The following is a 15,629-nucleotide window of genomic DNA, read 5'->3' as shown; positions in this document are numbered from 1 at the left end:
TAAAAATTTTAAGAGAACAACTGATAAATATGGGCAAGCACTTACTTATAAAATCTCCTTAGTTTTTTTCATGGCAATCAGTTAATAATGCCATTCAAACTCCAAAGACCCTCTATCTTAGTGATCTGGGGTTACTTCAAGGCTAAACTAATATTGTCTATGCCTTTTGCTTTTGTTATCAAAACAATGAGATTAGAAAGTGATGGAACTGGAAATTGACCGCCTAGGCCTCTGGGTGTCAGTGTTTCTTCACTGTAAGTGAGTGATCTTCCAGGAGTTGAATGTAGTAAGTGATACTTCACAGGAACTGGCTGGGAGGTGGCAATGTAGCTCTGGAGTTTAAAATCGCAGCTGTTATCTGTGTACCCTAGCCAGTGGTATCCAGGGTGTGAATTGTGTGTACAAACACATACACAATGGTGTGTGTGTACCAGATTTCATTCAGCAGCTGGAGGACTGGCCGGTTTCCATTTCTGATTGCACTCGCACAGCTGAACTTTTTGCTGAGTATGTGAAATGTCAGTTTTCAGACATGGAAAAGTATCTTGGCTTCACCTTCCAGTTGGGAATGGTGTCCTACTCTAGATTAATAAGCACTTGGCTTGATTGGAAACAAAATATTAACATATTTAGAGATTAGGACATGATTTGTAGAAAGCTGTTCTTGCTACAAAGGAAAAAAAAAAACCTAAGCTTTCAAAAAACAAAAATGGAAGAGTCTGGATTAATGCTCTGTAAGAATGTGTGATATATCTTTTATTCAGTGTTGACTCAGAGTAGGTACATGGGGAAGGAGCCAGTTAACTTTGCATTTTTGAGTCCACGCTAGTTTCCTAAGGCTACTGTAACACAGTGCAACTAACTGGTTGCTTGAAACAACTGACACTTACACAGTCACAGTTTGGGAGACTGGAAATCTTGAATCAAGGTATCAGCAGGTCTGTGCTCCCTCTAAAGCATCTAGGGAACAATCAGATCCTTCCTTGCTTCTGTTAGCTTCCAGGAGTTGGCTTGGGTGTTACTTGGCTTGCAGGTGCATTACCCTCGTCTCTGCCTCCAACTCTGTGTGGCCTTATCTCTTTGTGTCTGTGTCCCAATTTCTTTCCTCTTACAAGGACACAGTCATTGATTTAGGGCCTACCCTAATCCAAAATGCCCTCACGATATTGCCAAGACCCTGGTGTTTTTGTTTTGCTTTTTGTTTGTTTGTTTGGTAGATTGAGCACAGGGACACTTGACCTCTTAGCCACATTCCCAGCCTTGTGTTGTATTTTATTTGGAGACAAGGTTTCACTGAGTTGCTTAGCATCTTGCTTTTTGCTAAGGCTGGCTTTGAACTTGTGATCCTCCTGCCTCAGCCTCCTAAGCTTCTGGGATTATAGGCATGTGCCACCGTGCCTGGCAAGACCCTGTTTTTAAATAAGGTTACATTCACTGGTACAGGGGTGATCATATCTTTTAGAGGACAAAATTTAACCTGCAACTTTGGGAAATCTAAAAATTAGTTGCCAGTCCAAGATCGTTGTGAGTTGCAACATTCATCCCCAGTATGGATGAATGAAGAGATTTCCCAGCTTGCATATAAGAGTGTCTGATTCCTGTTTGAATTCAGCTCCCAGTGGGCTGGTTGAAGGGCTGCTGGCACTGGACTTGCCTGCCTGCTTGTGTTGTTCTTGACCTGCAGCAGCATGCACAGTGTCATCCGGCAGTTGACTGCCAGCCAGGAGAAAGACTCAGTGAAGAGGCAGGAGGTCAGCCAAAGGCCTGTCCTTCTTGGTACCCAGCACATTTGCTGCTGGACACCTCCATCTGTCAGTGCTCTCAAGACTTTGAAGCCTGAAGGCTGAATGTTCTGATACTCTGCTAACATTTTGATCACTCAGATTTATTTTTTCCAAGTTTATGACTGATGGATAAGATAAAAAATGTTGGATGATACTCATTCTGTGCACCTTTGTGTGAAGCCACATGTGGAGCACCCTGTTGGCACTGGGAACTGGCAGGGATTTGTTGCAAGCTTAAGAGCAGGTGAGGCATGAGAGTGAAGTTCCCATTGTAATCCACGGTAAAGCTCCAGGATCAGGGTGAACAATGCAGGGCACCCGAGTGGGCCATCTGCTTTCCACTCACAACACTTCTAACACAAGATGTTTGTGAGTGGGGTGGGATGGGGTTTCTCACCCCAAAGGCCAGTTCTCCAGACAACGGCTGGATCCTACGGTGTAATTCAGTTTGAGGCTAACTACCTAGGATTGGCATCAGGCCCCACAAGTTAAGGACTTTGTTTCATAAGACTGTCCCAACTTCAGATGCCAGTCTCAAGTCTAGGCTTCTAGTGTTTCTGACCGTCTAGCTTTCCAGTCTCAGGGGTTCCCGTGATCCTCTCCTAATAAATTGCTAGGCAAGGGACTCAGGAAGACAATTAACTTAACGTTACTAGTTTATTACAAAGGATGTAACTTAGGAAGCGCCACATGGAAGAGTGGTGTAAGCAAGGCAGGCTGGGGGAATGTGGAGCTTCCATGCCTTCTTTGAATGTGCCACCACCTGGCACCTATGTTCAACCTGGAAGGTCTCCACTCCTTTTGAGCTACTGTGGACAGTGGGCTGGAAGAGGCCCGTGTAGTAGCCAGTCCAGTTATGTACTGTTAAAGGGGCAGATGAGAAAGGAGCCTGGCCAGACTAGGGAGGGGGCGGTGGGCATTGATCGGCTCTGGTGTGCTGGGATTGGGTGGACAGCACCGCCAGCTGGTTGGAAATGTGAGAAGGGAGAAGCTGAGAAGGACTCAGGTTGGTGTCTTGAAGCAGCAAGAGTGGGCTTTAGGGGTAACCACTATGGCACCGGTGCCTGTGAGGGTGCCCCGTGCACAACTGTGTTCTCTGTGTGTCAGCGTCCTTTGGCCTTTCACGAGGAGGGGAGGGTGCCAGCTCTACCTGACAGACACCTTGATCTGGGTGGTCACCTTGCCCAGCAGTGGCACAGCTGGGATCCCACCCAGGCGGTCTCAGCTCCAGGCCCCATGCTGAGCAGTGATAGTCTACCTCCCTGGACTGTCCTGAAGTGTTTGACACTGAATTGAAAAACTGGAATGATTTCTTGGTGGCCGCATGAGCATACTGTCAGGACACAGATCTGAGTTGTGGTCCCACTCAGCAAGTTCTTCTCTTTAAGACCTGGCCGCATCTCTCAGCTTTTATTAGCTTCCACATGAAGTAAAATAGAGACTGATTTACAGAGTTTGCTGGAAGCCCTGTGGACCAGGTGTCCGGGAGAGTCCTGGCATTTGGCCATGGCAGTAGCTGCATCTGTGCGGTGTTTCTTTCCCAGGGAACTTCTCCGTGGGCGGTGGGGCTTGGCTGAGAGGCCGCACAGCGTTGGTGTGGAAGGTGGGAGGACTGCTGTTTGAAGAAGCTCCTGGTGGTGTGCTCCTTTTCAGCCCTGGTTGTGAATTCTACTTGCTTAGAAATTAGAATTTGAAAAACCAAGCTTTTAGATCCTAACTATGGAAATCTTTTTTAAAGCTTCTTGATCTAGGGAAATGAATTTGATAGCTGATTCTTAGGGACTTTTTCTCTGTTAAACGCAGGATTCCAAATCGGGTAGTAACTGGATGGAGTCCAGGCGTGTCTGGGTGGGGAGTGCCGCTCTGGGTGCTACTGTCCACATAAGAAAGTGAAATGAAGAGGAAAGGCTTAGAAACTTAAAGAGCAGTTAGACAGTGTCTGATCTACTCAGAAGAAGTTGGGGGTTTGATTTTATATACCTTGTAAAATTTCATTTTCCTAGTAAGTTTTTATTGATTTTCATACATGTTAGTTCATTGATGTAGTAGGAGTGCTACCTTTAAGAATTAAGAACTTGTCCTGAGCACTGTTGGGAATAGGCACAGCCCTCAGGCCAGCTTGGCAGCTTAGTATTGAAGGAACTCCTCCCTGCCACTCTGATGACTCACCTGGGGAACTGGAGTGCCTTTGGCTCTGAGGAGTACTTACTTTCGGAAGTTGGCACATCCCTCAGTTGAGACTTCACTCTTAGAGAAAGATAGTTTCCACAAGGCCATCTGCCCACGGTTCTCTTGGGATGGCGGAGGAAGGAGGTGGAGAAGCTCCTTGTTTCGACTGGAATCTTTCTGGAGGAAGAGTCCATGCCTGCAGTGGCTCTGCCAGGGCATGAATCTGGGGACAGCAGGTTGGGGGTGATTTATTCTGGACTTTAAGCAGCAGTCCTTGTAATTTAAAGTGGTAATTCAGCTAATAAAGTTTCCTCTCACAGGAGACAGCAGCTCAGGAGGAAAAGTTTTTAAAAGACTCTTTTGAAATGTCTTAAAATGAATTTTAGTGCTGAACATCAAAAGTTCTAGGGTTTTAATAGTTTGATCCCTTTGTACAAGAGGGGGCCTCCTGGGGAGCCTTGTGAGGCCTTGGGAGTATGGGCTCAGTGTCCAGCAGCACTTGACCTGCGAGGCTCCTGCTCCTGCGTGTGGGGAGGCTGCTGCTGCTTGTTTGTTTTTTTTTTTTTTTAATTTTGCTTTTAGGAAAATTTTAAAAGAGCCGAATCTTTTCATTTAGAGGGATCAATGATGACAGCTTGGCTTCCATCTTATCATCAGAAAGAAAAAAAAAATAGCTCTTTTGTCATCTGCTCCCATTTTCTGATGGGTTTTGTATGCAAATCTATTTTTATTTCTAAATCAATTCCTGAAAAATAGAACATTAGGTTGCAAATTCTCAAGTCTGAAATTTGTTTAAATGTATTCCCTTGCCCTTTGTAAAAATTGAAAAGAACGAATTTTAGATCCTGTTTTAAATTGTGCATAATACGACCTTGCTAGCACAGCTATTTTCATTATCACTTATTGTCTCCTAGTCCTCATCCATAGTCACACTTGTTTTAAACAAAAGGATTGTATCGGTTTTCAGAAGAGTTGCACTCCTTTACGGTGTAACCAGCATTCAGTGTAAGAGCACTGAAGAGAACGCTCCAGAATTCAGTCTGTTTTTTTTTTTTTTTTAAAGAGAGTGAAAGAGGAGAGAGAGAGAGAGAAAGAGCGAGAGAGAGAATTTTTAATATTTATTTTTTAGTTCTCGGCGGACACAACATCTTTGTTGGTATGTGGTGCTGAGGATCGAACCCGGGCCACACGCATGCCAGGCGAGCGCGCTGCCGCTTGAGCCACATCCCCAGCCCCCAGTCTGTTTTTTTGTATGAAAGGGGAATAGCTGTTTAAGGATTTTTACATACCTTTACAAACAAGGGAGAGCCTTTTATTATAATATCATTATTTTGGATGCAGATTGTCCAGATTTTCTTTAGGGTTCCTATTGTAAATATTTTGAGATAATAGCCTTAAATACTAAGGTCTGATGGTATATTAGTATATTGGAAGAAAAAAAAGACTCTGTCTCTGCTCTAAAGCTAAAAGAAGCCAAGAGCATTTCTCAGTGCTGTTTTTCCTGTATATAAAAGTATTAGCCTCTTTCAGAAGTGTCTTTGATGCTGATACCAGTTGTTCTGATGCCCTTAATTTACTGTGCTGTTTCCTCTTTGTCCTAAAAACTTAAGAAACCATTGTTTTTCAGGAATCAGTAAAAGGGGCAGTTGGTCAAAAAGTTTGTCCAGGTGTGCCATCAAGAAGGCAGGCACTGGGCTGGGGCTGGGGCTCAGTGGTGGAGCACTTACCTGGCCCTTGCGTGGCACTGGGCTCCATCCTCAGCACCACAAAAATAAATAAATAAGTAAAATAAAGGTATTATGTCCATCTACAACTAAAACATATTAAAAACCAAAAGAACAGACAGTTGAAATAAACCAGCCCCAAAACGTCAAAGGCTGAGTGTTTTCTCTGATATGCAGAAGCTAATCCAAATGAAATGGGGAAGATTAAAAAAAAAAAAAGAATGAAGATCAGTAGACAAAGGGGAACAAGAAGGAGGGAGAAGGGAAGGGTGACGGGGAGAGGAGGCAGGGAGTGCATCTGACCTCGTGTTCCTGTGCACACACATGAATACACCGCATCCAGGAGACACTGAGGAAAACAAGCTGTAAGTAAATACCAGAAAGACCAGTGGAGTAGAGGGAAGGAAATGGAGTGAGTGGGAGGGAGAGGGAGGGGAAGTACCAGGGACCGAATCAGATCGAATTATGTTCCATGCTTCTATAATTATGTCAAAATAAGTTCTATTATTATGTAGAACAAAAAAGAACCAATTAAAAAAATAACACAGGCCTTTTCCCAAGGAAGCCATGGCCTGTGTCTTGGGAAGGCCCACTTGGCAGGACAGACGAACCCTGCAGGGTCTGAACAGTGTGAATGTTACAGTTTAAATACGATTTGCAGGTCCCCCAAGGCCTGGAGTCTTGAAATTTAATCCCCATTGTGAGATGTGAAGATAGTGGAAACATGATCTGACCTTGATCTTTAGAAATGAAACCTTGAAAAGTGATTAGAATTAGGAAAAAGTCAGCATGATCAAGCATCCACATTTGCATCCTGAGGACCTTTATAAGAAGAGGGCACACGGCTGTGCACTCCTATAATCCTGGCAGGTCAGGAGGCCAAGGCAGGAAGATTGTGGGTTCAAAGCCAGCCTCAGCTACTTAGCACCGCCCTAAGCAACTTAGTGAGACCCTGTCTCAAAATAAAAAATAAAAAGGGCTGGAGATATGGCTCAGTGCTTAAGTGCTTCTGGGTTCAATCCCTGGTGCTCCAAAAGTAAAAGGGGGATAGGTGGAGAGACTATGTAGACACACACACATGCTCGTTGTCTCTTGCCATATGATGCCCTGTGCCTTATTGGGACTCTTCTAGAACAAAGGCTATCACCAGATGTTAGCCCTTGAGCCTCCAGAAGTTTGAGCTAAATAAGCCTCTTTTCTTTATAAAGTTGGCCTCCCTCAGGCATTTGATTATAGGAATGAACAACTAATATAGTTTCCCCTCTAGTTGAATTTTGCTTATGTGTTTTTTTTCTCAAACCAGCTTGCTCAGTGAGATCAGAAAGATCTGGCTTGAAGTCTGAATTGTACTTCAAAACAAAATACATTTCTAAATTTGATTTGAGTGCAAAGCATTTTTAAATTTTCATGCCGGGATACTATAGATATGAGCTTGAATGGTGAGTTCTTGTTTTTGCTTGTTAGATTGGTTTGTTCCCAGAAGCCAAGACATATTCCTTGTTGGTACTCTGTGGCCATCATTGGTCAGGTGTGACTCGGGGCCAGGCTGATGGCGCAGTCTTCCTGATCCTTGTTGGCTCAGTGAAGGAGCCAGTGGCTACTTAGAAGTGATGTGTCCTTGGCTACAGCAGACCCACGGCCCCCACTTGCCTTTCGACAGTGTGGGACTATAAATGGTGGAAGGCACTATATGTCTATTTTGTGAACTAACAAAAATAGAATAGAAGCATTTAATCAGAATTATAGAAATTTAAACCAGATGTCAGCATTAAGAGTTCAAATTTGACAGAAAAGAGGTAAAATAAATAAAATAGTTGATTACACATCATCAGTAGTGGAGATAGAAGAATTAGGAATCTCAGATGCATGATCTGAACTGCCAGGGAATGGTTTTGCCTGAGAGGAACCAGATCATGGCTTCCGTATTGGACATGTATCATCCAGGAAGAGGTGTTTGCTACGTCTCAGCTGAGAGGAGAAGGCTGGAACTTGCAGATCATGTGCCCATCAGAGTGACCGAGCTTATTGCAAGCACCCAGTGGGAAGAGCTGAGCAGGGCCCAGGCACTGCCTCCTGGCCCTTTTCATGTCACACATACGTGGATGATGGTGACAGTTGTGTAGCACATTGGGGTGGACAGACCAGGCAGCTGGGATCTGCAGCCAGATAGCCAGAGGTTCTGGCCACCTGACTGCAGTGGGCCTTTCAGCACACCTGGGCTGTGACTGAGAGCGGCTGCAAGAGGAGGACACAGGAGGAGCGCTGTCATGGGAACAAGAGGAGGACTGGATGGTTAAAAGGTGTGTGAGGCCAATGGGAAACGCTACGTGCTGCAGAGGGACTGCATAAAGTGAGCCTCAGGAGTTGTCCCCTGCATTTGGCAGTGAAATGTGGGAGAGGGGGACTTGAGGGTGCAACCAGACTCTAAAGAAAAAGGGAGTAGCGGTAGAGCCCAGGTGACAGCAGCTGAGATCACTGAGAGGAGGGTGGAGAGCTGCAGGTTGGAGGAGGGCTGTGGTGAGAAGGCGGCAGCTGAGCCCTTTTGAAAGCCCAGGAGAAGTGCTGGGAAAGAGGTGTCCTGAGCAAGTCATGCCATTAACGTAGACTAATACGCATGCGTCTACGCACGCGTCTTTCCAGTGTCGGGATTAATGAGTAACAATAAGTAACAATAATAAGCCCACACTACTTTTCACCGGTGGTGGTCACCGAATACTTGTGGGTCACCTGGTCATAAGCTGGGCAATCAGAGGTTCTTTTATCCCAATCTAATTTCTAACACCTGTAACACTCAAGTCGCACACTTAACACAACTGCACATGTAGGTTTCAGAAAGGCTAAGAAAGGGTTACAGTGGCCACGGGGGTTCAGGAGGCTGAACTGAGCAAGGGAGAGCAGACATGAGGCAGAGTCGCTCCAGGTGGTCAGACAGGAGTAGGAACCAGCTGAAGAACTTGTTTGGGCACAGAGCTGTCAGAGCTTACTCTTGGACAAGGTGCAGACAGCAGCAGGTTCATAGTGTTAGCTTGAGGAGTCAGCTTTCGGGGCACGCATGGTTGTTACGGGTGGGAGAAACCTTAGTCTTCTAAAACCTGAGGGCAGAGATCAGAGGTTCATCACTGGCGATTTTCCTGGGCAAGGCTTGTCAGGAGTGACCAGGTGATGGGGTCAGGGTGCCACCATGTCGCATCGTGGGGTACTCCTCTTATGGGTCTTGAGTGGGGGGGTTGCCTCATTGGTGGTCTGGTGGTTCAGTAAACTTATGGGCCTGCCTGGTATTTCTGATGTGTTTGATATTCCCATGCATCCATGTGTTCCTGATTAATGTGTAAGCTCACAGGGGGTCCTCTGATTAGCACAGTTTATTTATCGGTTATGCCTTGTGGTTGTGCCAGGCGGATGGTGGTGGTGGTTTACTTGTCCAAACAAGGTGTGGTGCCATCCCACCTCAGCACTTGAACTCAGAATGGAGTAGCTATGGCAAGCTACTGTTTTGCAAAATAAGAGTAACAGAGGTTTGGGCTGTCGTGGTGTTAGATGTTAAGGGTCCCCAGAAGCTCACGTGTCAGACAATGCAGGCAGGTTCAGAGGTGAAGCGATTGGGTCACGAGAGTCTTAATCCAATCAGTGACTTAATACCCTCCTAGAGGTTAACAGTGGTAACTAAAGGCAGGCAGGGTGTGGCTGGAGCAGAGCTGTGGGCACTGGGGGTGTGGCATTGGTATGTATTTTGTATTTGTCAAGTGGGAACCCGCCCCCCCATTCCTGATGAGATGTCTTGAGCTGCTTGCCTCCTCCACACTCTCCACCATGATGCCCTGCTTCCCCTCGAGGCCTGAGGAGTGGAGCTGGCTGTCTGGACTGAGACCTCTGAAACCATGAGCCCCTAAATAAACTTTTCCTGCTTAAAATTATTCTTGTCAGGTCTTCTGGTCACAGCAGTGGGAAAGCTGGCTAAAACTGGCACAGCCTGCTCTCAGTAAGACTGTGTGGATAAGGGGGTTGGGGCAGGTGACCACGGAACAAGGCCACTTCTGGCTGCTGTGGTGAAGGGAGAAGGAAGTGTCACCAGGCGGGTCTTGGCGGGAAGGGCATCAGCACCTCCTTGCTACGCCCTCACTTTGTCTTAAAGGGGTTTTTGTAGTATAGCTCTGTGGGGGACAAAGTCACTCAAGTTTTGTCTCAAAATGTCTTTATTTGACTTTCTTCTTGGAAGGATATTGTTATTGACTTTGAAATTCTAGGTTGACATTTCCTCCCAGCTCTTTGAATCTGTTTTGGGCACCTGGGTTATTTTGTCTTTCTTTGAAGAATGACAGATGGGTTTTCTTATGTTAGGCAGCTGTTAATGGGAGCCTGTTTTCAAGTTTGCTGGTATGGTCTAGAGCAACTTTTACTCCAGGGCTAGTAGTAAGTAGCCTTTCTCCTAAGGGGTGGCTTCCTGAGATCTCTGAGTGGCCCAGGGGCTCAGTGACCTCTGGCCTGCAGGAAGACAACTGGAACCTCTACTAACCCCACATGAGCTTGGGTGGCAGTGGGGTTCCAATTCCTGGATGGTGATGTTCCTGGCCATGTGGGTCCTATGTGCAGATTTCTGGAGGTGGGTGGCTCCCTTCTCTTGGGGACTGTGCCTCACAGCTTTCTGGCCACTGCATCCTCCCGGGATCTAGTCTGTCTTGTCTCTTCTAGCCCTTGAGCTGTCCGCTGTTCTTGCCCCCCATCCCCCCTTTTGCCAGGGTTAGGTTAATGGCTGCAGGTAGGAAGCCAAGCAGGTAGACAGGTTGCAGGTTTACCTTGTTCTTTCTTCAGGGATCACAGTCTGCCAACCATTGTCCAGTGTCTAAAATGTCAGTTGCATATAGTTTTGGGGTTGCTTAAGAGAGAGAGCTGATCTGGTACCAACACTCCATTAGACCAGGAATGAAAATCTATTTTTAGATGTTGAAGCATTATGTTCTTAAAAATCTTGGCTGCAGGGAAGTTTCCTACAGTTAGTGAAACTGCAGAAAGATGCTGTTGATGGTCTCTGTGGCTTGATTTCTAGGCTGGGAACCCTCAGTGCGTTTCCTGCTCTGGTGTGCCACAGAAATCCTACTATATGAAACCACTTGGGGCTTCTGCTATAAATGAGATTCCTGAACCCTGCCCTGAGAAATCAGAATTTGTATAATTCTATGATTAGTATAATTAGAGTCAGTGTAATTTTCCTGCGTTCCAGGCAAAGTATGAGCAGCAGGATTCATTTGCTCACATTTGGGGACAGTTGTTCTGTGCAGGCAGTCATGAGCAGTAGCAGGTCAAAGTTGACTGCAGTTGTTAAGGCTCTAAGCCCACAACCACCCACTGTTTGCCAAGATTTGAAACAAAAGAGCTCATTGGCTATTGCATGGGACAAGATTAGTTGGTTTAAGCACCTCAGAAGTCTAGCCAAGTTGAAGTCACCTGCCCTCTGAGCTCTTTGTGCAAGGAGACATACCAAAATATCTCCACAGCATATTGCAAAGAGCACAATGGCCACCACTTGGATGGCCAGGAGGAGTTTGGAACTGACTTCTGCATGTAGCATGCTACAATAATTGAATTGAATTTCCATTTAGTGGAAAATAGAATTAGAGCTATTTGTGATATGGGTGAGTTTCAGAAATACAGAGCCAAGAAAGTAGCAGAGTAGTATGTACAGCATCTTGCCACATGTGTGAGGTTTTTTTTTTTTTTTTTTTTTTTTTAACTACAAAAGAAGTGCACAGGAGTGATGAGCATGGATTAGGGAAAGAGAAAAGGGCTGCGGTCCTCTGGGAGAGGCAGATGTGGGGCTGCCCAACAGCCTGGGCCCAGGGGTGCTGGTGATCGTGTTCTTCACTCCTGTTCCTGGGCCCCAGCATTGGTGATGGGTTTCTTTCAGAGTCGAGGGCGGCTGGGTAGCGGATTTGTTTTCCTCACACTCGTGCTGCCAAAATTCCCCATTTGATGTAACCTGTGTTGTTTTCACCTGGGTTTTAACATGGTTTCCCTTCTCCCCTCTAGAGAATAGAGGTCTCAGTGCTTCTCTGTTGCATTAAGTAGTCACAAGTCATTTCCAGTGCATGTGGTGTTACCTGTCAAGTCCCTTGCTCAGGGGTCTGAACATGGCTGTGTCTTTTCTCCTGCAGGTGTTCACAACGCTGTCGGTGACCAAGCGCTCTGGGGGCGACATCCTTCAGGCTGGCTGCTGAGGTTAAGTTCCCAGTGTGGACGCGCCTGCCAGGACTCCAAGCCACTGACTTGTTTCCTTGCCCAAATCCAAGGCAGTTTTCAGAAAGCTTCTTGGGCTCTTGGCACCTATTCAAGGTGCTGTGCTCACCATCACCCAAGGCCCCTTGGACCTCATGGGTAGGAGGCAGTGAGTGGAGGCAGGCAGCGTCACACTGGGGCCACCATCACAGACTCGAAACTGAACTGGCAGTGCATCGGAGTGATGCGTCCATGAAGTCACCAGCCTCAAGCCCGAGTGGTGGGCGGTGATGGAACAGCTGTCAGATGAGTTCAACGTTGCCTTTACTGCGGGGTTTTCTTACACATTCTCCAGCTGTCTAGCATTGATTATATGTTTTTTTTTTCTCTATAGGGTTAATGATACTAGAGATGAAAAATATTAGCTCTCAGTTTTTGTCCAAAGCAAGCCCTGACTAGAATATCCACAGTGTCCTGCTGCCTGAAAGGGGTGAGCTGGCTCGCTTGGAAACTACGTAGGTTTGTCCCATGGAAGAGAACGTCCCTGTGACCAAGATGTGTCTGTCTGAATGCCAAACTGGCTTGTTGAGCTGTGTCTCCTTTAAACAGTACAGCTGTGACCGCCCCTTCCCAGAATGGCTCTTATGGGCTACGTCACTGTTAAGTTCTGTGCAGGAAGAGGAATGGCCCACTTGAAGGAATGCTGCTGTGTGGAACTGGGTGGTGGTTCCCACCATGGTCCTTGGTGGGGGCGGTCGAAGGCCTTGCAGAGAACAGTCACTGTCTTCCTTGCTTTTGCTTGTGTGTGTTGGTCTAAGTGAGCTGAGGTCATCTTGCTTAAAACTGTCTGGTGGGTTTAGCTTTTAGCTAAAAACACAAAACCCCACAGCTGTTTGTTGAGTGTGCGCATATCTGTCCCTTTGGAAGAACTACATTCACAGGAAAGTAGGTCTTTCCACACTTTGGATTTAAGTCTGTGATAATTGATTTTTTAAGGAAGGTGTTAATAACATAAGTTATTTAATTTTTGAACACAGGTGGATGTGAAGGATTTCATTTAAAAACCATGTGATTTTGATTTGTTGTGAACTGAACCTGGCGAGTCCGGGGAGCTGCCGGCTCTGCTGCTGGCTCTGTACAGCGGCTGAGTGGCACTTCTCCACCGTGGGCGGAGGACGTGTGCTGGGGACATCAAGGCTCCTGCAGGCAGTTCTTGCAGCTCCTGTTGCATCCCCTCAGAGCCCTGCCTGTCCTTCTTACCTGTAGCACTGAGTGGTTGCTTCACGCACATTTCTGGCCACCTCAGGGACCCCTGTGTCTGCCTAGCATCTGGTCAGCAGCACACCGGGCTCTGGCCCTGCCTCGTGCCTCTGTATGAAGAAAATGGGGAGGCAGCAGGGGGAAGGGAGCCAAGGTGTGTGTTCAATTTTATTTATTTACATTTTTAAATCCCCCCAAGGCTGCCAACCCGAGATGAAGGAGCAGGCAGGTGAGGTAAGGGCACCTAATCATGTTGATTCTTCCAGGGGAATGAGCGCTCCGCTCCGCGATGATACATTTCATAGACTTGTTTAGATTGAGTTCATGGCCCAAAGTACTGTGACTCACTGAATTCCATGTATTTTTTTGTTACAAATCTTCTGGGGAAAAAAAAAAAAAAAAAAACAATGTGAAACATTAAAAGGTGTTAATAACCCACTCGGCTTGTTGAGTGATGATCTTGGGACTGTGGGGCACACCTCTCTGGCTCTGTGTTGAAGATGGTTAGAAACGAGCTGCTGAGCCGCAGTTCACCACTGGTAATGGCACTGGTGACTGCCAGTTCCCTTGGTCCACTTGTCCCGATCTGACCCCTCAGCCTTGGTCTTGAGGGAGACGAAGCTGCCCCACCTGCCGAGGCCCGCTCTGCTATCCAGTGCCTTGGACTCCAGGACTGTGACGCTCACTTGCCCTCCCTGTAGTGCCAGGAGGTGGCGTGTGACCTTTGCCTCCTTTCTAGACTGAGCAGATACCTATTTGGGGTATAAATAGACTTGTCACCATTCCCCGGCCCCTGGCAGTGCCCAGGCATGTAAGTATTCAATAAAGTTTACAAAGCTGTGCATTGTGTGCTCAGATCATTCACTCATATGCGTCAGTCAACCCAACCCGAGAAACCCCTATTTTATGCCAATGCTTAACAGATCTTTTCAAGGTGTGTTGTTTCCTTTCCACACGGGGCAACTGTGGGCTGCTGTCACCGCCACCCCAGCCCCCTACTGTACCGAGCCCCGTTTCCCTACCAGGTGGGAGTCTTCAGGGACCATTCCTGGGGGTTGTCATTTTCCACCTGCCACAGTGCTGTCTGCACTGCAGCCTCGTATGAAATGCTCCAACACCTGTCATTGCTGTGACCAAGACCTGATGACAACATTAGAGAAGGAAAAGTCTATTTGGTGCGCACAGTTTCAGAGAATCTGTCCCTAGACATCCAACTCCATTTATTCCCCATCCGTGGGTCAATGCACTGATGAGGTTAATGCTCTCATGGCCCAACCATTTCACCTCTGAATTTTCTTGCATTATCATGAACTTTTGGGGGACACCTAACATCTAAACCAGAACTTCTAGCTGGTCTCCCCCCTGCCAGTTGACTTCTGATACACAGCCAGGATTTTGTGGCCCGGTCTTGCCTGCTTCAAGCCCCTGAGGTCTTGAGACACTGGGCCCATCATCCCTCATCAGACGCTGGATCTGTCCCTGCACGTCTGACCGTACCCACTCTGTCCCAGATGCACTGCACTGCTGGCTTCTCCCAAGGGCCACCTGCTCTGAAAGCCTCCACCTCCATCCTCTGTTCCCAGTCACTTTGTCATCTTGAGCACACTGAGTTTCACTGTGGAGACGTGAGTGCGTCTTCTCCACCAGAACCTGCCGAGGGTCTTCACTGCTGCCCCACGTCTACAAAGCCTGGCATTTGAGAGGTTGGTGTAACTGACTTGGCTGGTGGAGTCCTGCCACATGAATCAGGAGCCATCAGAGATGGCCATGCGGGATCCCCGAACATCTCTTTTGGACAGGAAATTGAAATGTTACTGAAAGGACAGAAACATAAAAATGGTCTGCCTTACCAGTGACAGATGCAGAATAAAGGATGGGGGACACCGTTTCATATTGGTGGTTAATTTTGTGTCCACTCGACTGAGTCTGAAGTGTTGCCCAGTAGCTGCCACATGTTTCTAGGTGTGCCTAGATGACCAGCATTTGAATTAGGCCGAGTAAAGTAACTCCCCACCTGTATGGGTGGGCATCGTCCCATCCTTGGTGGTCCAAGTAAAACAAGGCAGGGGGGAATTGACTTTCCTTCTGCTTCTGGTTCTCCAGCATTTGTACCTGGGCAGAACTACACCACCGGCTTTCCTGCTGCACCTTGCAGGTAGGACAGGCCTCTGGCTCCATGATGTTGAGCCAATTCCTCACATATATTCATTTGCACGCACAGTCTGGTCTGTCTTGACCTATATGTGTGTTCATGGCCATAGTGAAATACCTGAGGCTAGGTAAATTTTAATTAGGTGAAGAGGTTTATTTAGCTTTATTCCAACTATGTGGTGCCAATTCTGGCCCAGACGCTCTGACTCTGATATCAGAGCCCCCCACCAACTGTGTCTGTCCCTTTGGATTAATGCCCCCAGTAACCTCAGGACTTCTTAAAGGTTCTACCACCTCTTGCTGCTACACCAAGACCACGCTTCCAGAATGT

The 15,629-nt window shown here is 46.9% G+C and overlaps 1 protein-coding gene across 4 annotated transcripts in view; it reads left to right on the top strand.

Annotated features, from left to right (window-relative positions):
• Txnrd1 (thioredoxin reductase 1) overlaps positions 1–13,989 on the top strand; it is a 59,974-nt gene extending 45,985 nt beyond the window's left edge. For all 4 annotated transcript variants that reach the window (XM_078052915.1, XM_005322342.5, XM_078052914.1 and 1 more), the window contains exon 14: positions 11,827–13,989. In XM_078052915.1, coding sequence (XP_077909041.1) covers positions 11,827–11,889 — 63 coding nt within the window. In that variant the 3' untranslated portion in view covers positions 11,890–13,989. The remainder of the gene's footprint in view (positions 1–11,826) is intronic.
• The last annotated feature ends 1,640 nt before the right edge of the window (positions 13,990–15,629 follow it).

This window comes from Ictidomys tridecemlineatus, chromosome 6, assembly GCF_052094955.1.
Source record: "Ictidomys tridecemlineatus isolate mIctTri1 chromosome 6, mIctTri1.hap1, whole genome shotgun sequence".
Classification (NCBI taxonomy): Eukaryota; Metazoa; Chordata; class Mammalia; order Rodentia; family Sciuridae; genus Ictidomys; species Ictidomys tridecemlineatus.
Note: the sequence above shows the minus strand (reverse complement) of the source record. Positions and strands in the feature narration are given on the sequence as shown.